Source organism: Brienomyrus brachyistius, chromosome 9, assembly GCF_023856365.1.
Source record: "Brienomyrus brachyistius isolate T26 chromosome 9, BBRACH_0.4, whole genome shotgun sequence".
Lineage (NCBI taxonomy): Eukaryota > Metazoa > Chordata > Actinopteri > Osteoglossiformes > Mormyridae > Brienomyrus > Brienomyrus brachyistius.
In genome coordinates, this window is record NC_064541.1 from 15,891,260 (window position 1) to 15,907,234 (window position 15,975).

The 15,975-nt window shown below is 44.4% G+C and overlaps 1 protein-coding gene across 1 annotated transcript; it reads left to right on the forward strand.

The window, feature by feature from the left end:
• mtx1a (metaxin 1a) lies at positions 1 to 12,988 on the forward strand. The gene is made up of 8 exons (XM_049024526.1): positions 1 to 112; positions 8,620 to 8,689; positions 8,832 to 8,911; positions 9,869 to 9,961; positions 10,551 to 10,733; positions 11,547 to 11,623; positions 11,816 to 11,973; positions 12,336 to 12,988. Exons 1-8 carry the CDS (start codon positions 32 to 34, stop codon positions 12,560 to 12,562), a joined length of 969 nt encoding a protein of 322 aa, XP_048880483.1. The 5' UTR covers positions 1 to 31; the 3' UTR covers positions 12,563 to 12,988.
• Positions 12,989 to 15,975: the final 2,987 nt, after the last annotated feature.

Here is a 15,975-nt window from a genome sequence, read left to right on the forward strand (position 1 = left end):
TCCGTGTGAAAGTTCATGCTGTCATAGCAAGATGGCTGCCCCCTTGGAGTTGTTCTGCTGGAAAGGCGGTTGGGGATTGCCCTCTGTTGATACGGAGTGCCTAACAGTACTGGTAAGTTAAAAAGTACGCGCCTGAAAAACATCACCACTGCCAGTCTCGTTGTGTCGAACGCTGTATTGTATCACCGTGTGTATTATTTTCTACGCTACTAGATGTAAACCTGACGATTCCCAAATGCGGGGTCACCTCGTGCCTCAGTTACTTCACAGACAGCTGAAGATGATCATCAGCATTTTGAACTTCGACTATGCATTTTATAAATCAACCAAACTAGATTTGCCGAAACTAACTTTATTAAATAGTTTTTCTCTTTTAGACTCCATTTCCACATGAGTATGTATTCATCTCTACATTACGCGCCTATGTATATGTTTTTTATTTACTTGCAGTTTCTGTTAATGATAACGACTTTTAACAACCGCGATATTCTGAAAATACTACTAATAGCTTCCCGGTAATGCCTAATGCATTAGTAGCAGAAGATTATTTTCCGGGCCGTAACATTATTGGGGCGAGGTGACAGAAGAACGTTCTGATGACACTACAGAAGGGCAACCAGAATAAGTTGAAAATTGCTGGCAGTTAGAAAACCTGTACGCATAAGGGAATAGTGTGTGCATTTCCTTTCTGTAATGAGATTAATCACCTTGCACACCTCTAGGGTTACGTTTTCAAAATATGGCTTCGGCAGAGTCAAGTGTTGTGTTTTAACATGGTTTCAAGACACCCCGCTCCCGTGCACTGCTTTCTGGAACAGTGGGCAAATGCTCTTGCATGAACGCTCTGTGTTAAGCGCACCGTGGTATTCCATACTGGTTATATACTGTCACAAGCCCGTTGATTCCTAGGATTGGAAAGATTGGAATTTTATTTATTCAGGGATGTCAAACCTATTAAAATGAATAATCTTAAAATGGTCATTTCCCATCCTGTTTTCACAGTACTTGAGGTGCCAGTATCTCGACATATAGAAGACTTAACCATCCACCCATCCGTTATCGTAACCGTTTAATCCCAAGACTTCACCATTAAATTCCAATATAAGGTCCCTAAAGTTAATAATCTGGTTTTGAAATATCTAAAAATCATTAGATTCGGTGCAATTTTTAGCAGTATAGACACATACATAAAATGAAGTTTAATATAAATATATAAAAGTGTGAGCATTACCTTTGATATTTGACTACATTTTCAAGTATGTTGCCTGAGCACAAAAATTTTACGTCATTGTTCTTCTGTTTGCAGACAGACTACAGGTAGGTTTTCTAAACATTTTTCTTTGTTCTGATTGTATGTCTTTCTGTCTGTCCATGATGATGATGCATTGTGTACAGCAAATGAGTAGGTTAAAAAAAAATAAATCAGTATAAATAAATCAGTGTACTTATAGCTGATTGCTTTATTATGTACAATTTTGGCACATGTGCATGAACAAAAAGGAAATACTATTTTATATATAAGCAAAGCAGACGAAAATGATTTTTTTATACTTAAAAAAAAAATGCAAAATGAAGATGTGAAACGGGTGGTGTTGAGAGAGAGAGAGAGAGAGAGAGTGAGAGTGTACTTTACTGATCCTGAAAGAACAGCGACATTCCCATGAAAATATCTCCCAGCTTGAAGAAGTTGTTTTGGAGAACTTTGATCACCTTATATAAACTTTAATCAGACTTAAACCTTTATTTCAGCCAGCAAGTCTTAATGAAATTATCTGCGAATATTAGAAAGTGAGAGAGGCTGTGTGATTTGATTTTTTTTAATTATTATTATTATTATTTAATTTTTCCCCTCTCCTACCAAGTTTCTTTTCCTTCCTTGCTGGTTTACCACGAGCAATTATGTCTGGCTTAAGGTTTTACAAGGCCAAAGGAAATCCTTTCATGCAGGCCTTGATCTCTCCATCTGTGGGCTGTGATTGCGGTAATGTTCTGTTTTATGTGAAGTTCCCTCAAAGATCATCACACAGGGCTTGTACCAGGGCTTCGCTACTTTGTAACAACACAGAGCTCAAAAGGGCAAAGGGGCTTCAGCTAAAGAAGCAGTACAGAAGCAGCACCCGCCTTTCTTTAAAATACACCGTGGACCTCACTTAGACACAAACTGAATTAGAGGCATGCTTTTGACAACAACAACAACAAATTTATTTTTATATAGCGCATTATCACAACATTACATTGTCTCAAAGCGCTTTACAGTATCCTCACCCAAAGCCCCCAGTGAGTAAGCCATAGGCGACAGTGGCAAGGAAAAACTCCCTAGAAGGAAGAAACCTTGAGAGGGACCAGACTCAAAGGGGAAGCCCATCCTCCAGGGGCCGGCAGGGATAGTCAAATAGAGAGAGGAGAGCAAGGAAGATAAGCCAATGCCGAAGCCGAGTCTTCTTCCAATTGCCAGGCAACCAGAGGTAAGGCAGCGGGTCATACATGGAAGATCAGAACGGCGAGCTGGATGCAGGGACGTCACTGGTGGTGGTCGGGTGTGCTGGATATCTTGATAGATTGAGGTCTCCAGGCATCACCCCCAGGAGGAGTAGGGGAAATAAAATGTACAATTAGGCATAGTAGAGGAGGCTATTGGCAGTGCTAAAAGCTAGGTGAGTACAATATGAAGTGCAATCTGCAAGCTCCGGCAGATATGGCTATGGCAGCATCAGTAGGAGGGAGAGGCAAGTGGGAATGCCGGCATGGGGAGTCCCTGAAATGTCAGCACTCCAGTTCCACAAGAGATTGCAAAGCTAGAGTGACAGCACTGACAATCCAGTTCATCCAAAGCCAATGGCACCGATCCCCACCCAGCTCTACACCTCACACTACAGGTCTGCCTGGGAGTGAAGAGTTAGCTAGGGCTAGAACTAGTGTCCCTATACGCTAAACTAAACAGGTGTGTTTTTAGTCTGGACTTGAATATTGAGATTTGCATTAAAATGCGTCAAAACCGTCTTCTGTCCTTTATTTTATATTCTGGATTTAGATGGATGCTTGCATTTGTGTTTCACTGCAGCTGAATACTGAAATGGCAAACGCTGCCCGATTTTTCCAGTTAATATAATGCAAAGTTCTATTTTTAACATTTGGTCTGCTGGTCTGAGAAAGAAAGGAGGGAACAGGCCTAAGTCTGCAAAAGCCTGTATGGTTTCTGTCCTTCTCCCTTCGGTGGTAGGAAAATGCACAGCGTCCCCGTAATGACTCTCACACAGACTGATTCACTTTTTTTTTCTTAATCGAAACTGCAAAGGAGCTCAGTTTACTGGTTCGTTATACCTTTATATACGTTATACCAGCGATGCTGTATCAGGATAGTACTACAGTCGGGTCCTTTTTTCAGTGGGGGTGTCCTTCAGAAAGGTCATGGTTGGGGTTTTAGTGAAAGGTGTGCATGCACACGCATGCAAGTGTGTGTATTGTGGAGTGCAGCATCATCCTTTCCGTTCGGGGGGGGTGAGTGCTCTGGATGTGCATTTACACGTTTGCCTTCAGATGAGGTCATTTGCCACAGGCTGTTTGGGAGTGTGGCCCCCGTTCAGTGTTTCATCACTATTCGCCCTCTCAGAACAAGCTTCACTGCCAACCCCCAAACTCCCCCTGTGGAAACAGCTTCAGGGCATGTAGGCTCTGTCCAAACTACGTTGTCAGGCAGTACTGTGTGGCTTTTGTATGCATGGATGCTGGATCATGTCGGAATCTCCCCTTTTTTTCCCAGCACAATGCTGTGCTAACTTAATCGATATTAATCTACAGCAAATGAGAAACTTTAAGTCACGTGATTGAAACATGCCATACCAACGACCTAAGTTTGCAGTGGTTAGCGCTGCTACCTCACAGCAAGAAGGTCCTGCTTACGGTCCTTTCTGGCTCCTTTCTGTGTGGAGTTCGCACGCTCTCCCCGTGTTTGCGTGGGTTTTCGCCGGGGGCTACGATTTCCTCCCACAGTCCAAAAGTGTGCAGGATAGGTTGATTGGTGAGTCTAAATTGGCCATGTAGTTGTGAGTGTGTGTGTGCGCCCTGTGGTGTGTTGCCGACTGCCCAGAGCTGGTTCCCGCCTAGGCCCACTGTTCCCAGTATAGACTCCGGTCCCCCCCCCCCTGCAACCCCAATTGGGATTAAGCGGTTTCAGAAAATGGATGGATGGATGGATGGTGTTTAATCCATGTTTTCGCTTGTATCTGGAGTATTCCTACTGAATGCAGCTGCTAAATTTACCAGTGATATAAATACTCATGGCAATAAACTCCCAGACTGGTTTCAGAATTTCCAGTGCCGTAACTTGACATGTGAATGTTTATAATTGTGGAAAAATTTGCAATATTTAGTTCTGTGGGTGATATTCTGAAATTGTATAGTTTAAAAAAGCATTCGTCACTGATAAATGATTTAAATGTTGCTTTTTAACTGACATAATGATTACGCCAAAGTACTTTCCTGGACTCTCGTGGGTATAGGCTGCTTTCTCCCAATGTGGTGGTGGCTGCTGTGGTATAGCAGGAGTGTCTGATTAATGCACCCTAACCCATAATATTAAATCCAGCTCTATAGTATCTATTCTGCTTCCTCTATACCAATGTGCAACGTAACAAAAAACAAAAGTCACTGAAACTGCATCCAAGTCCGTCAAACACCTATTAACGCGAGGGTGTGTGAGGCTAATGTGTCTGGACTGGTGTAGAAAGCAGCCATTGAAATCACACTTTAATTACTTCCTTTATTTTGGGCATTACCCACCTTTAAATAGTGGTGAAGGGAAAAGGGGTTATGAAGTCCTGAGAAATTACCCCTGAATGTCCCTCTTGTTCCCCTGTCCATAAGATCCGCGGAGCGGCATTAACAGTTAAAGGAGCCTGACGCTTCTTGCTGGCCAGAGATTTGGCGCTTTTTTTGAAAATGGTAGAAGGCAAGACTCTTACTATAGCTTTAAGTTACCTTGTGGGGGAATCACGTTTTTAATAGCATCCAGATATGATCAGTTTATTAGCTTAAAAATAGTTGTATAAATGTTATTGTATTGGAGAATAAGTGTGAAGGAACTAACAGGCCAAGACTGTCATTTAATATTACAATTATAGCTGAGATATTGTGGCTAACCAAAGAAAAATGATTGTTTCTGTGGAAATACCATGTTGTATTTCCATCTATGAACAAAATATTTGTGCAGTAGCAAATAATGCACTCATCTAGTAAATCTTGTTTATTAAACATTTCAGCTGGTTTGTTTCCATCTTGCTTGAAAGAGGTTCATCTTTTCTCCAGAGCAGAGTGATGTTTATCTTGTATAAATTGTGGAGTTTCTTCATTTGCTTTGGCATGCGTGAAAATAGGGCACTTTTGCACTTTGTAAAATTTCCCCTACCGTAATACCAAGAAGTGACGGAGCGGCTCAGTGTTTCACATTGAAAAACTGCATAGGATTGGGGGTTGGAGTCTGCCTCTACTGTGTGTGTGTCGTTTGCATGTTCTGCCCTTGTCTTTGTCAGACATGATGCTCTCAATCCCTCAGCGCACCTTATTGTGCATATGACGCGGGTTGTGGATGAACATTCTGGAAGAAATGATCTCTTATGTTCCATGAATGCAGCACAGTCTTTCCTGCCTTCTGGTCAGGCCTGTTTTGGCAAAGGGCAGCACATTTGTTTGATCTGAATGTTGTTTTCCGTGCGTCTGCTTGCTAAACGGCGAACTGCCCTTTCCCGCTACTCCCGGGAACTGGCTGCTTCTTACTGGTAAATGTCCTGCATCTGCTAGGGGTTCTGTGGGCCATTAGCACAGCAGCCTGGTTGGATCCGCAGGTACAGCCAGCTTAGGATCATAAGCAGAATCGTCAAACGACGAAGGCCGGTCGAAATGTTTCTTTCATTGTGCGTACAATGCATCAGTCAAATCACCAACTTGACAGGACCATGCAGAATCAGTGATCATCTGTGAAATGGAAACTTCATTGTCATCTGATTATTTCAACGGCTTGGACTGTTCTGCTTTATTTTTAACTCGGACCTTGTCACCGAAAAGCAGACTGTCCATTCAGCTGAACCGCTTTTTCTATCTCCTGCGATTTCTGTGAGACAACGGTCTCTATTCATTCCTGCTGTGGCGCGCTGGCATACCCCCACCTCCGCTGTGTCAGCTGGCACCTTTCTGGGCGCGGTGTAGACCTCCTCCTCTCTCTTTGCCCGCTGTACGTTTGTTCCAGGAATTGATGTTTGTCTCTGTGGATGCTACTGTGCACATATTCACTCTGGATCAAGCAGCACTTCCACAAAAGTTATATCTGGCAGCTTTGTGATGTCACATATTAATTAATGCACTTTCCTCCTTCAGCCCTGGCTCCGTCTGTGGAGTTTTCATGCTCTCTCTCCCCCCCCCCCCCTGCAGTCCAAAGACATACTAAGGAGAACTGGAGTTACCAAGCTGTCTATAGGTGTGAATGGTGTGTGTGCCCTGCCTTGCGCCCGTAGCTTGCAGGATAGGCTCCAGACCCCCTGTGTCTCTGAGTACAACAAGTAGTTACAGAAAATGGATGGATGGAATCAAATAAAGGACTGATTGATTAACCGAGGTAATAATCCTATGTATTGAACAGAAATCATTTACAATTTCTTTCTTTGCGATTTGGCTGGAGCTTCACCATGATGCAGACAGAATAAGGACAAAACATCAGCACTGTCACATGTGCAATAATCACATTGCATTTGTCAGCAACACCTCTATAACATCTAATTGGCTGTAGTTTACTTTGAGTAAAATTTATCTTCATTTTTGTTATAATTATCGCAATATTAAGCGCAAATTTGACATATTGCATTGTGATTTCATGCAGCCTTAGACTTGGCTATTAACTGGGGTCGCGGAGTTACGCCGGCACTTTGGGGGAAGGTCTTATCCACTTATATGTTCTCCCAGTAATGCCAAACCCACGGTGTTCACACATTCTGATCACACCTGAAAATGGAAATGGCTCAGCTGAGCCTCCCCAGCTCCCACCTTCCTCACATTTCTGCATAGTATAAGATGGCCCCCGGTCCTCCAATGGGTAGGAACCCATAACCTACCGGATGTGAGTGGAAATGTCTCAACATGCTCTGCTTCTTTGCGTATGTACTTTGTGTTTTTAATCCGGTTTGTTTCTCCGCGATTGCAGTAAAAGGATAAGCATCTTACTGTATCGACTTTTTTTCAAATGAAACAATTTCAACTAACATTCCTTTTGTACTTCTCAGGCTCTTGAGAAATTCGGTAAAAAGAATTAATGTGTGTCCACATTGATGTATCTGCACTGGCACAGTGGCAGAACGTGTACGTCGGTTAGAAATTTAAATCCGCGCACTACTGTTCTGTCTGCTGTCTGTCGACCTGCTGAATGAATGGGGTTTGGAACAGGGAGGAAGTCACTGCTTTGGGTCAGATGAATCACTTGGCAGGAATAAAGGTGACATTGGGTCTCACTTCAGTCCGGTGCAAAAACTTGCCAGGAAACAGAAGCTTTTTCGTTTTGTGGGACAGTGAATGAACTTCCCTTCCAAGGATGCAGACTCGCGTTTATCCAAGCGCTTCAGTTATGTGCAGCTTCAGTTTCCAAGCCTATGGTAAGAATCTTTTTAATAAGAGATCTTTCATAATCGGAATCTGCCCTCCCCCCCCACCCCCCCACCCCCGCCTCTTTCTCAGCAGGAGTTCCCACCTCCTTTCTGACTCATTTGGGGTGTCTGGGCTGCTGTGGACAGACCATGGCAGGAGGGAGGGCAATGAGAGCAGGACTCCTGTCGCAGATGGTTTATGACCCAGACCGCCTTCCGAAATTTCTGGCGATCGGAAAATCGCGCCTCTTTCCGATGGCTGGCTGTGTCGCCCAGCTTCCGTTTCCACGTCAACGGGGGCTTTGCGCTATCTGTTTCTCATTACAGCCTTTGCACACTTGCTGCACGCCCCCCCCCCCCCGCGGTCTGTTGTAATTGAGGTGTTCCCTGGAAAATATTCCTGGCACCATGTGGATGACTCCCAGGCATTTCTGCCTGTTTCTATTGCGTTTGAGGGGTCTTGGTCTCCCTCGCTTCACGGAGCTGCCCCTAGCAGCGCCTCCGCGGTGTTAGCGCACCTTCAGTGCTCACAGGAGGATGGCTGCCCACCTCCGCTAGCTAGACCACCAGCGCCCCCCCCATCCCCTTCCGTAGTCGTCTAACCAAAGTTCATTCTCAACATGTTGTTGCTGTTGTCCAGCGGCTGCTCATGTCTATTTGTTAAATCTTACATTTTCTTTAATATCAGCCTAAATAAGTTTTTTTTTTATATCAATTTTTTTTCTGGTGAAATTCCATCTATCCCCCCCCCCGATCTTCAGTAGACAGCTAATGGATTTGGTTGCAGTGACCATAGAGCTTATTCCAGCAGATCAGGGCTGCCCTGGAAAGGACACCCATACATTGTCAGTCACACACTATGTTAGTGAATATGAAATTTGACGAACAAATGCCCTTTTATGCTACTTATTTTGGAGTACATGGTTTTATTGAGCAGCCAAAACTTTTATGCGAAATGCTTTCTCTGAGTTTGCTATTGATGCCTTCATTCTAGGCCTATGCCAAGTTTGCCGGTGCTCCTCTCAAAGTCCACAAGATCGCCAATCCCTGGAGAAGCCCTACAGGTAACACCAGCGTTCCGCATCACACTTAATCCCTCCCCTGTTATTTAACGCATCACCCTTTGTGTGGTTGAGGATGATTCGCAGTGTAAAGATGGTTTTTTGGCTGCGGGGCCGGTCACGTGTCGGCGTGTCTCTCTGACAGGTTCTTTGCCTGCCCTGAAAACTCAAGAGGAAGGGAGCTTTTCCCAGCCCAGCAAGATCATCATCCACCTGAAGAAGCAGGTGACTCGCGCTCCCTCCGAACGGCATGTTGTATCCGAACAGCCTGCGAAGGTTAGGCGTGACAGATGGGTGGCTCACGTGGCGAGATTCCTGGGGGGGGGAACCTTATTTGCTCGAGCGTGTTCTCTAACACAAAAACAGGAGAACCAGGCAGCTGAGCCAGGTGTATCCGTACAACCGCCAAGTCTGTTCCAGCCGGGAAAAGCAAGATATTCCTTTTTGCTCTCTTCACTCCTCAGTTTACCCCTTTTCCCTAGAAGTAATGCCCAGATGGAAGCTATCAGCACAGATAGTTAGTGCACCCCCGCCTCAACCAAGGACGGAGTCTGTGGGAAGGAGAACGGGGGGGGGGGGGGGCCTTCAAACCACAGTGAAGACTGATAATTGCCTTGGAAATGGGGTCCAACGAACAGATGAGGGCGCAAAGAGGAAAAGGCCCTCTGTGGCAGCCCCGAGGATGGGTGGTGGGATCCACGAGACCTTCCATTTCCAGTCAGGGTTCCAGACCTTCCGATCTCTAAGCAGCAGAATTTCCATGAAATTCCTTCGTATGATTGCGGTTAGGATCGTTCCCCGAAGGGGCCAGTGCTTCCCGACCCGGTTTAGAGCACTAGCGTTCTGGATCCTTTTCAAAACACTCTGGGATTGTTCTGATTGGCCACTGACAGTAGATAGCTTCTGTTGTCTTATAAACTGACAGACTCACTTGTATGGAAGTGTATAGATTTCCTTGTCGTTAGCTGGTTGTTGTTTCTTGTAACTAAAAACTGCTTGGTGGTTCCTCTTGGCCTCCGAATGAGACTCCCATTTGGAAATTATTAGAGAAATCATTAATCGTAAGTGTAATGGAATACTGTGCATCCATATGTATAATTCTAATGCCTTTTCAGCTTGGGGAGCCTGAGACGATGCATTGTGCTTCATGGATTCTGATTGGCCCCTTGCGTCCTTTTGCAGAAATATAACGCAGACTATGACTTATCTGGCAAAGAAGGGGCTGACGCACTGGCCTTCATCTCGCTGGTGGAGGAGAAGCTCCTGCCAGCATTGGTGAGAAGAACGTTGGGGTGGTTGTGGGGGGGGGCGTATCCACAGGTATTCGATGGGCGTGGGGGGAGGGGGGCATAATGTGGAGGAGAATCAAAGGGTGTTCAGTTTAGAATCATCTGCCTTATTCGATAAAAAAAAAAAAAACTAGACTAAGTAAACAAAAAAGAGGTGATGAGATTCATCGATCCACCAAAACCAAAGAAATAACGGTATCAGTGGCTTCTGGCGGATCTCCGGGATTTACTGAGGAAATGAAAAGACACTGTAATACATCACTGAGGATCAAACTCATTAGCGGTGATTGTGCAGATTATGTCGTCACGTTAAACTAACCTTCATCTTCCACCTTCAAAGAGTTCTGACAGAGTATTTGCCATGAGCTCATTGTAGAATGTTCCGAAACTCCCGATTGTCAGCGTACACATGATGATGAAAGAAACTTGAACCTTCGTAATGGTGTGGTTGATAAATTCTTCCTGAGGTCCTTTCTAAAACAAACAAATTCTGATCTTGAATTTGAAGTGACAAATTCAGGTTTTCGTCTCCCCACGTGCTCCATTCCCAAACTGCCCCCCCTCTTTCTGCTCAGGTCTACGCTCTGTGGGTGGACCCCAAAAACTATGTGGACGTGACGCGGCGGTGGCATGGCGAGAACATCCCCTTCCCGCTGAACTTCTTCCTTCCCAGCCGCATGCAGGGCAGGCAGTTGGACCGGCTTCGGCTGATGAGGGGCGACTTGAGATTGGAGCCTGGTGATGAGACCGAGAAAGAGGTGAGGACTATTTAGGGGCAGCGATGCCCTCCGAGGCAGCAGTGGGGCGAACGGCTGTTTGGCCTTGATGCTCTCAGACAGTGGAGGGTCTCCTAGCAGCTGTTTTATGATGGTTGTATTGCGGAATTCACAGCTGCGCTGTTTCTCCTGAACAAATGGCATTCCATGATGTTGGTCCTTCCATACACAAAGAGTAAAGGCCATTTAGAGTGGTTATACTCTTAGTGGTGTCACCATTTTTCTACAGAATTCTCAGCTCATTGAGTAACTCCAGGAAGAAGTACTCAAGACCCGAAGTGTTGTCAAAGCCAACACTGTAGTGGTTTAACTTTTGTAGGATGTGCTATGAATTATCTAGGTGACCAGAATGTTGTTTTCAGATAGTCTTGGATTTTAACGTTACATTAAATACATCCCCCACATGTGGCCCCCTACCAACATGAAGGGGTATATTGTATGCATTTCCAAGCCTTTATATAAGAACGTGCCCCAAGGCGTGAATTGTGGAGATGACTTGAGTAACTTTGAAGGGGTTTAATTAGTGCGTTTGACAAGCATTGTTGTCGTGCGGCAGAATTTTGTTAATACTATAATAAACAGAGCTGATGTTACCCATGAGAAAAGCATGAGCAGTAAACAGAAACACGTGTGTGTCTGTGTCTGTGTCTGTGTCTGTGTGTGTGTGTATGTGTGTGTGTGTGTCTGTGTGTGTGTCTGTGTGTGTGTCTGTGTGTGTGTCTGTGTGTGTGTCTGTGTGTGTGTGTGTGTGTGTGTGTCTGTGTGTGTGTCTGAAATTGCTCTCTGTTTCTCCAGCTTTATCGAGAAGCTCTGGAATGTATGAACCTCCTCTCTCAGCGCCTGGCTTCACATACATTTTTCTTTGGGGATTCGTAAGTCAGGCAAACCGATCAGTCGTCACGCACCGTCGTACCATATCATAACCAAATTCTGGTCTGTCTGAACTCACCAAACCACACCATTGTAACTTGTCCATTGCATAAAATGGTGTAATACCACAGAGTGGTTTCATGTAAATACTTATTCCATTACGTGTTTTTTTTCTTTCTGTGTCATACCCATAGCCCCTCCTCTCTGGATGCCTTTGTGTTTGGTCACTTGGCACCATTGCTCAAGATGAAGCTGCCCAACGCTAAGCTACAGCAGCACCTGAAGTCCATGGACAACCTCTCCAACTTCTGTTCCAACATCCTGACCCTCTATTTTCCCAGCGAGGGGCAAGGTGAGCGGTCCAAGTCTCATGGAGAGTTAACCTGTTGTTGAAGATACATGGAGTTTTTTGGGGTCTGTTATTATGATCAAAGTGGGAAATGTGGAGGGGATCTCACCACTCCTGAATGCATGTATCCTGTGATGGACTGGTCTTCTGTCCAGAGTCTTCTCCTACATTGTGCTTTGTGCTACCTGGAATAAGGTCCAGGCCCCTCATGACCCTCCACTGTATAATCAGTTGGGACATGGAGGGATGGATGGATGGATGACTGTTATGATGATTTTAGTAGCCCTGCAAATATATGAAAATAACTCCTGATGCTGTGACCTCTGACCCACTTTTTAATTGATTTTAATTGACTTTTTAATTAGATAGTCCTGGTCGCCAGTTCTCCAGCCAACCAGACAGCAGCGACTTTGACAACGAGCCCCATAAGCGCCGCAACCAAGTGCTGTCGGTGTTGGTGGCCCTGGGTGCCATGCTGAGCTACGCCCTACTGACGGGCATCCTCTCCATCCAGCATGTGCGTCCACAGGGGGCCTTGGACAGCTCCGGGAGACATGGGGTGGGCTCCCACGAAGAGGAGGACGACGACTAAGAAAGAGTTTAGAATGTGCTGAAGATCGAAAATGGCACTAGGCTCTCGGGACCACGTGAAGGTGGGGGGGCCCATGAAATGAGCCCCCGGAGATGTCATGCATTAACTTGTGCTAGATGGACTGAAGAATTTGAAGGACGTTTGCTATTCATCGTGTTTCCCCCTTGGCTAGTGAAGCCACGTGGTACTTCGGTGCACAGTAATCATAAGTGGGTCAGGGTGTTGGTCATCGTTGTCTCCCATTGTTGGCAAGTGTTTCCAGGGCTGCGTATCTTGGTCAAGAGTCATCTGGGTGGTCTCAGCTCAAAATTGATAAGTAAGCCTTCTGTCTTTAAGCTTTGTTTTTAAGCCATATGAAATGCTTTGTTAGGTTTCTCGAGGGATCAAGTATGTGGGTTTCAGGTTATTAAAAGCTGAACGACTGGACCACGTTTCGCAAATGTGAGTTTTCACATTTTGGTTTTTTTTTTGTTTGCTGGCCAACAGCATGTTGAACATAAAGTCTTGGGATTCGCTATGAAGGAAAATAAGGCTTCATGATATTGTAGATACCTGAATCTTTTTTTAAAAGATTATAATTCTTACATTTTCCCTCCCTGAGTTCTGTTCCATGTTTGACTTGGTGTTGAACATCGAACAGAATTCAACATCAAAGGAGTTTCTGATCTGCCTCTGCATTTTATATCAGAAGCCTGCAATATAATCGGACAATTGATTTTTTTTTTTATATATGAAGTCATGTTTCCCTTCCTCTGTACCTCTCCACTCCCTGACCAAGACATAATGTGGCCAAATTGCTATATGGTAAATACTTAACTGAAAAGCACTTCTCTCTAGGCGTTTTACACTTGGACTGAGTTAACTCCTTCAGATAAAGCTGATAATCTTCGGTGTGAACCCGAGACTCCCAGTGTCTTGGAGAAATACCTTTATTTTGTTGCTCTCCTCTCCCATCAGTAGCCTTGTACTACAAAAAGAATGTTGAAAGGTAATGAGATGGGTATAATGCACCCGGGTGGCCAGTGGCCCTACACCCAGCTGGGCGCTAAGCTAAATGAACTTTCATTTAGCCCCCTGCTGCTTGCAGACCTTTTTGCTGCTGATGCACCTTCACAATGCATTTTGTTAATTCAAAGCCGTACCATATAATAATATATAACTGTGAGTATTATAAATAAATATCCATGTATTCCTCGTGGTCTTAACCTCACATGAGGTCAAACCGTGCATGACACGTTACGCTAGTGATTGTGCTACAGGCCTCGAAGGTCTGAGTTTGAGTCACGACCATACAGCTAATTCCACTTGTCAACACAAATACCACAAAAATTGTGCATCTCTGCCCTAAAAAGCAATGTTTTAAAAATATTTTGTTCATTCATTCATTCATTCATCCATCCATCCATCCATCCATCCATCCATCATCGCCCTACACCAGGCTCTCATGGACCCTGAAGGCAGTAAGTTCAGGCTGTTTTCTTCTTTTATTAATTAAGGAAATAAAAGGAAGTTTTTCATCATTCTATAAAACCATGAATTTGCGTTTCTAAGGGAGTTGTCATGGAACTTACCTGCTCACTGAAACTCCTCTTGATAACACCTGCAGGACTGTTCTGGATGCAGTGACACTTCCGTTATATGTTGCCAAGTGACAACATATAAGTGTCCTTTGGGGGGGGGGGGGGGGTGGGGGAGCACGGAGGCCACTTCATCACAGCACCCCTTTCCATTGGAAGGGCGCCCATAGGGACCACTTAGACCAGGGGTGTCAAACTCCAGTCCTGGGGGGTTGGAGCCCTGTGTAGCTTAGTTCTTTCCCTTTTCCACCACAAATTTTTCAGCTAAACAGCTGTGTGGCAATTAGCACAAGGAGTTGAATCGGGTGCGTTTAATGGGGGGAAACCCAAAAATGTGCAGGGTTCCAACTCTCCAGGACTGGAGTCTGACACCTATAGCTTAGACCAATGTAAGGGCACAGTTTTCTTAAAACCAGCGAGCACCTATGCTGATCCACGATCAGATTTCCCAGCTTCAATCCTAGAATTAACCTATATAAACAGGTCTTGGGTCTGCAGATGCTTAGTGCAAAGCTAATGAACACTCAACCAATCAAGATGCTTAATTTAAAATTCACAGGCACGTCCAATCAGATTTGTGCGACAGGCATTGACTGGCATAAATTGCAGAGTGCACTGCATGCTTGATCATAGCGTCAATTTAAACCTATACTTTATATATGGTCGCGACTGAGCTGGCATGGGAAAAATTGGGTCGCGGTGAAAAAGGTTGCGAACCGCTGCTCTATAGGACACACAGTCTCCCAGGGCACTCCAGACGGCGCTCAATCATTGCTTTCCTGTGGATTGCAGTCACTGCTGCTGTTTTCCCCAGTCTAGAGGGCATTTTAACATTGTTTTTTCAGCCATGGAACACCAAGAGGGGCGGTAGTTCCAGTCCCCTTCCCTACCCCCAGTCCGCCCTTGCATCTTAGCCTTGGAGATGCCATAATGAAACAGTTGCGAATAAAATAATAAAATCAACAGTAGTTTTGTTTTGTTGCAGTGTTTCACTGTTGCTACAAACAGTGAAAAGTCATTATTTCACAGCTTTTGCGGTTGCATGCTGATTAAATGAATTCCCAGCAACTTCAATGGAGCCTCTTGGGGTTTAATGACCCCGAAAATGATCTTACAAGAATTTCTGTTTGGGAGAAAAATACTGAGATTTCCCACATTTTCCAAGCAGAGTCGTAGGCCTATTCGGTGGTATATACTGTATAATGGAATATGCTTTTTGTATGAGACTAATAATTAAGGAGTTATTTATTTTATTTAATAAAAAAACAGTCAGAGGCTAAAATGAGAATCTGGCTTTGTGTTTGCAGTTTGTTCATACTTTCCTGTCAAATTTATGAACCTTCAATGTTTTTTTTTTGCATCCAAAAACGCGCAAAACGGACCTATTGAGCAGGATGGAAAACGTTAACACCGTTCATTTCCTTTATAATCGTGCCGTTTTGTGAAAGGAAAATACAAACATAAAAGTACTCGTATGTTTGTCCTTACAATTTGCTCTAATGTTGCAGACAGTATAATGTTACTGTCAGGAGGACACGCAGAATATTAACGCAGTCATTGTAAAGGAAGTGTATATCTAACAGCCGCCCTTGATCTTGATAATATTACACGGTTACTGTGAGTTGCTCTGACCCGTTTCATGTCGGTATTAGGAAAAATAGACTATTATGACTTTTCCAGAGGAGGGAATAGTGCAGCTAAGTTTAAGGGCTCAAATTTCACTGTGGATCTGACTCTGGTCACTGCAGTTTTCAGTGCTGAGGTCATCTGTATTTTTCAATCTTTTAACAGAAAGTATGTTCATGTATCTGAGTAGTCGTCGATTTTATTAGCACT

Excerpts from the sequence above, each read along its gene's own strand:
- mtx1a (XM_049024526.1), top strand. The coding sequence starts at position 32 with ATGGCTGCCCCCTTGGAGTTGTTCTGCTGGAAAGGCGGTTGGGGATTG. Across the intron at positions 9,962-10,550 it reads AGAAGCTCCTGCCAGCATTG|GTCTACGCTCTGTGGGTGGA; the intron begins GTGAGAAGAACG and ends CTTTCTGCTCAG. Across the intron at positions 11,624-11,815 it reads ACATTTTTCTTTGGGGATTC|CCCCTCCTCTCTGGATGCCT; the intron begins GTAAGTCAGGCA and ends TCATACCCATAG.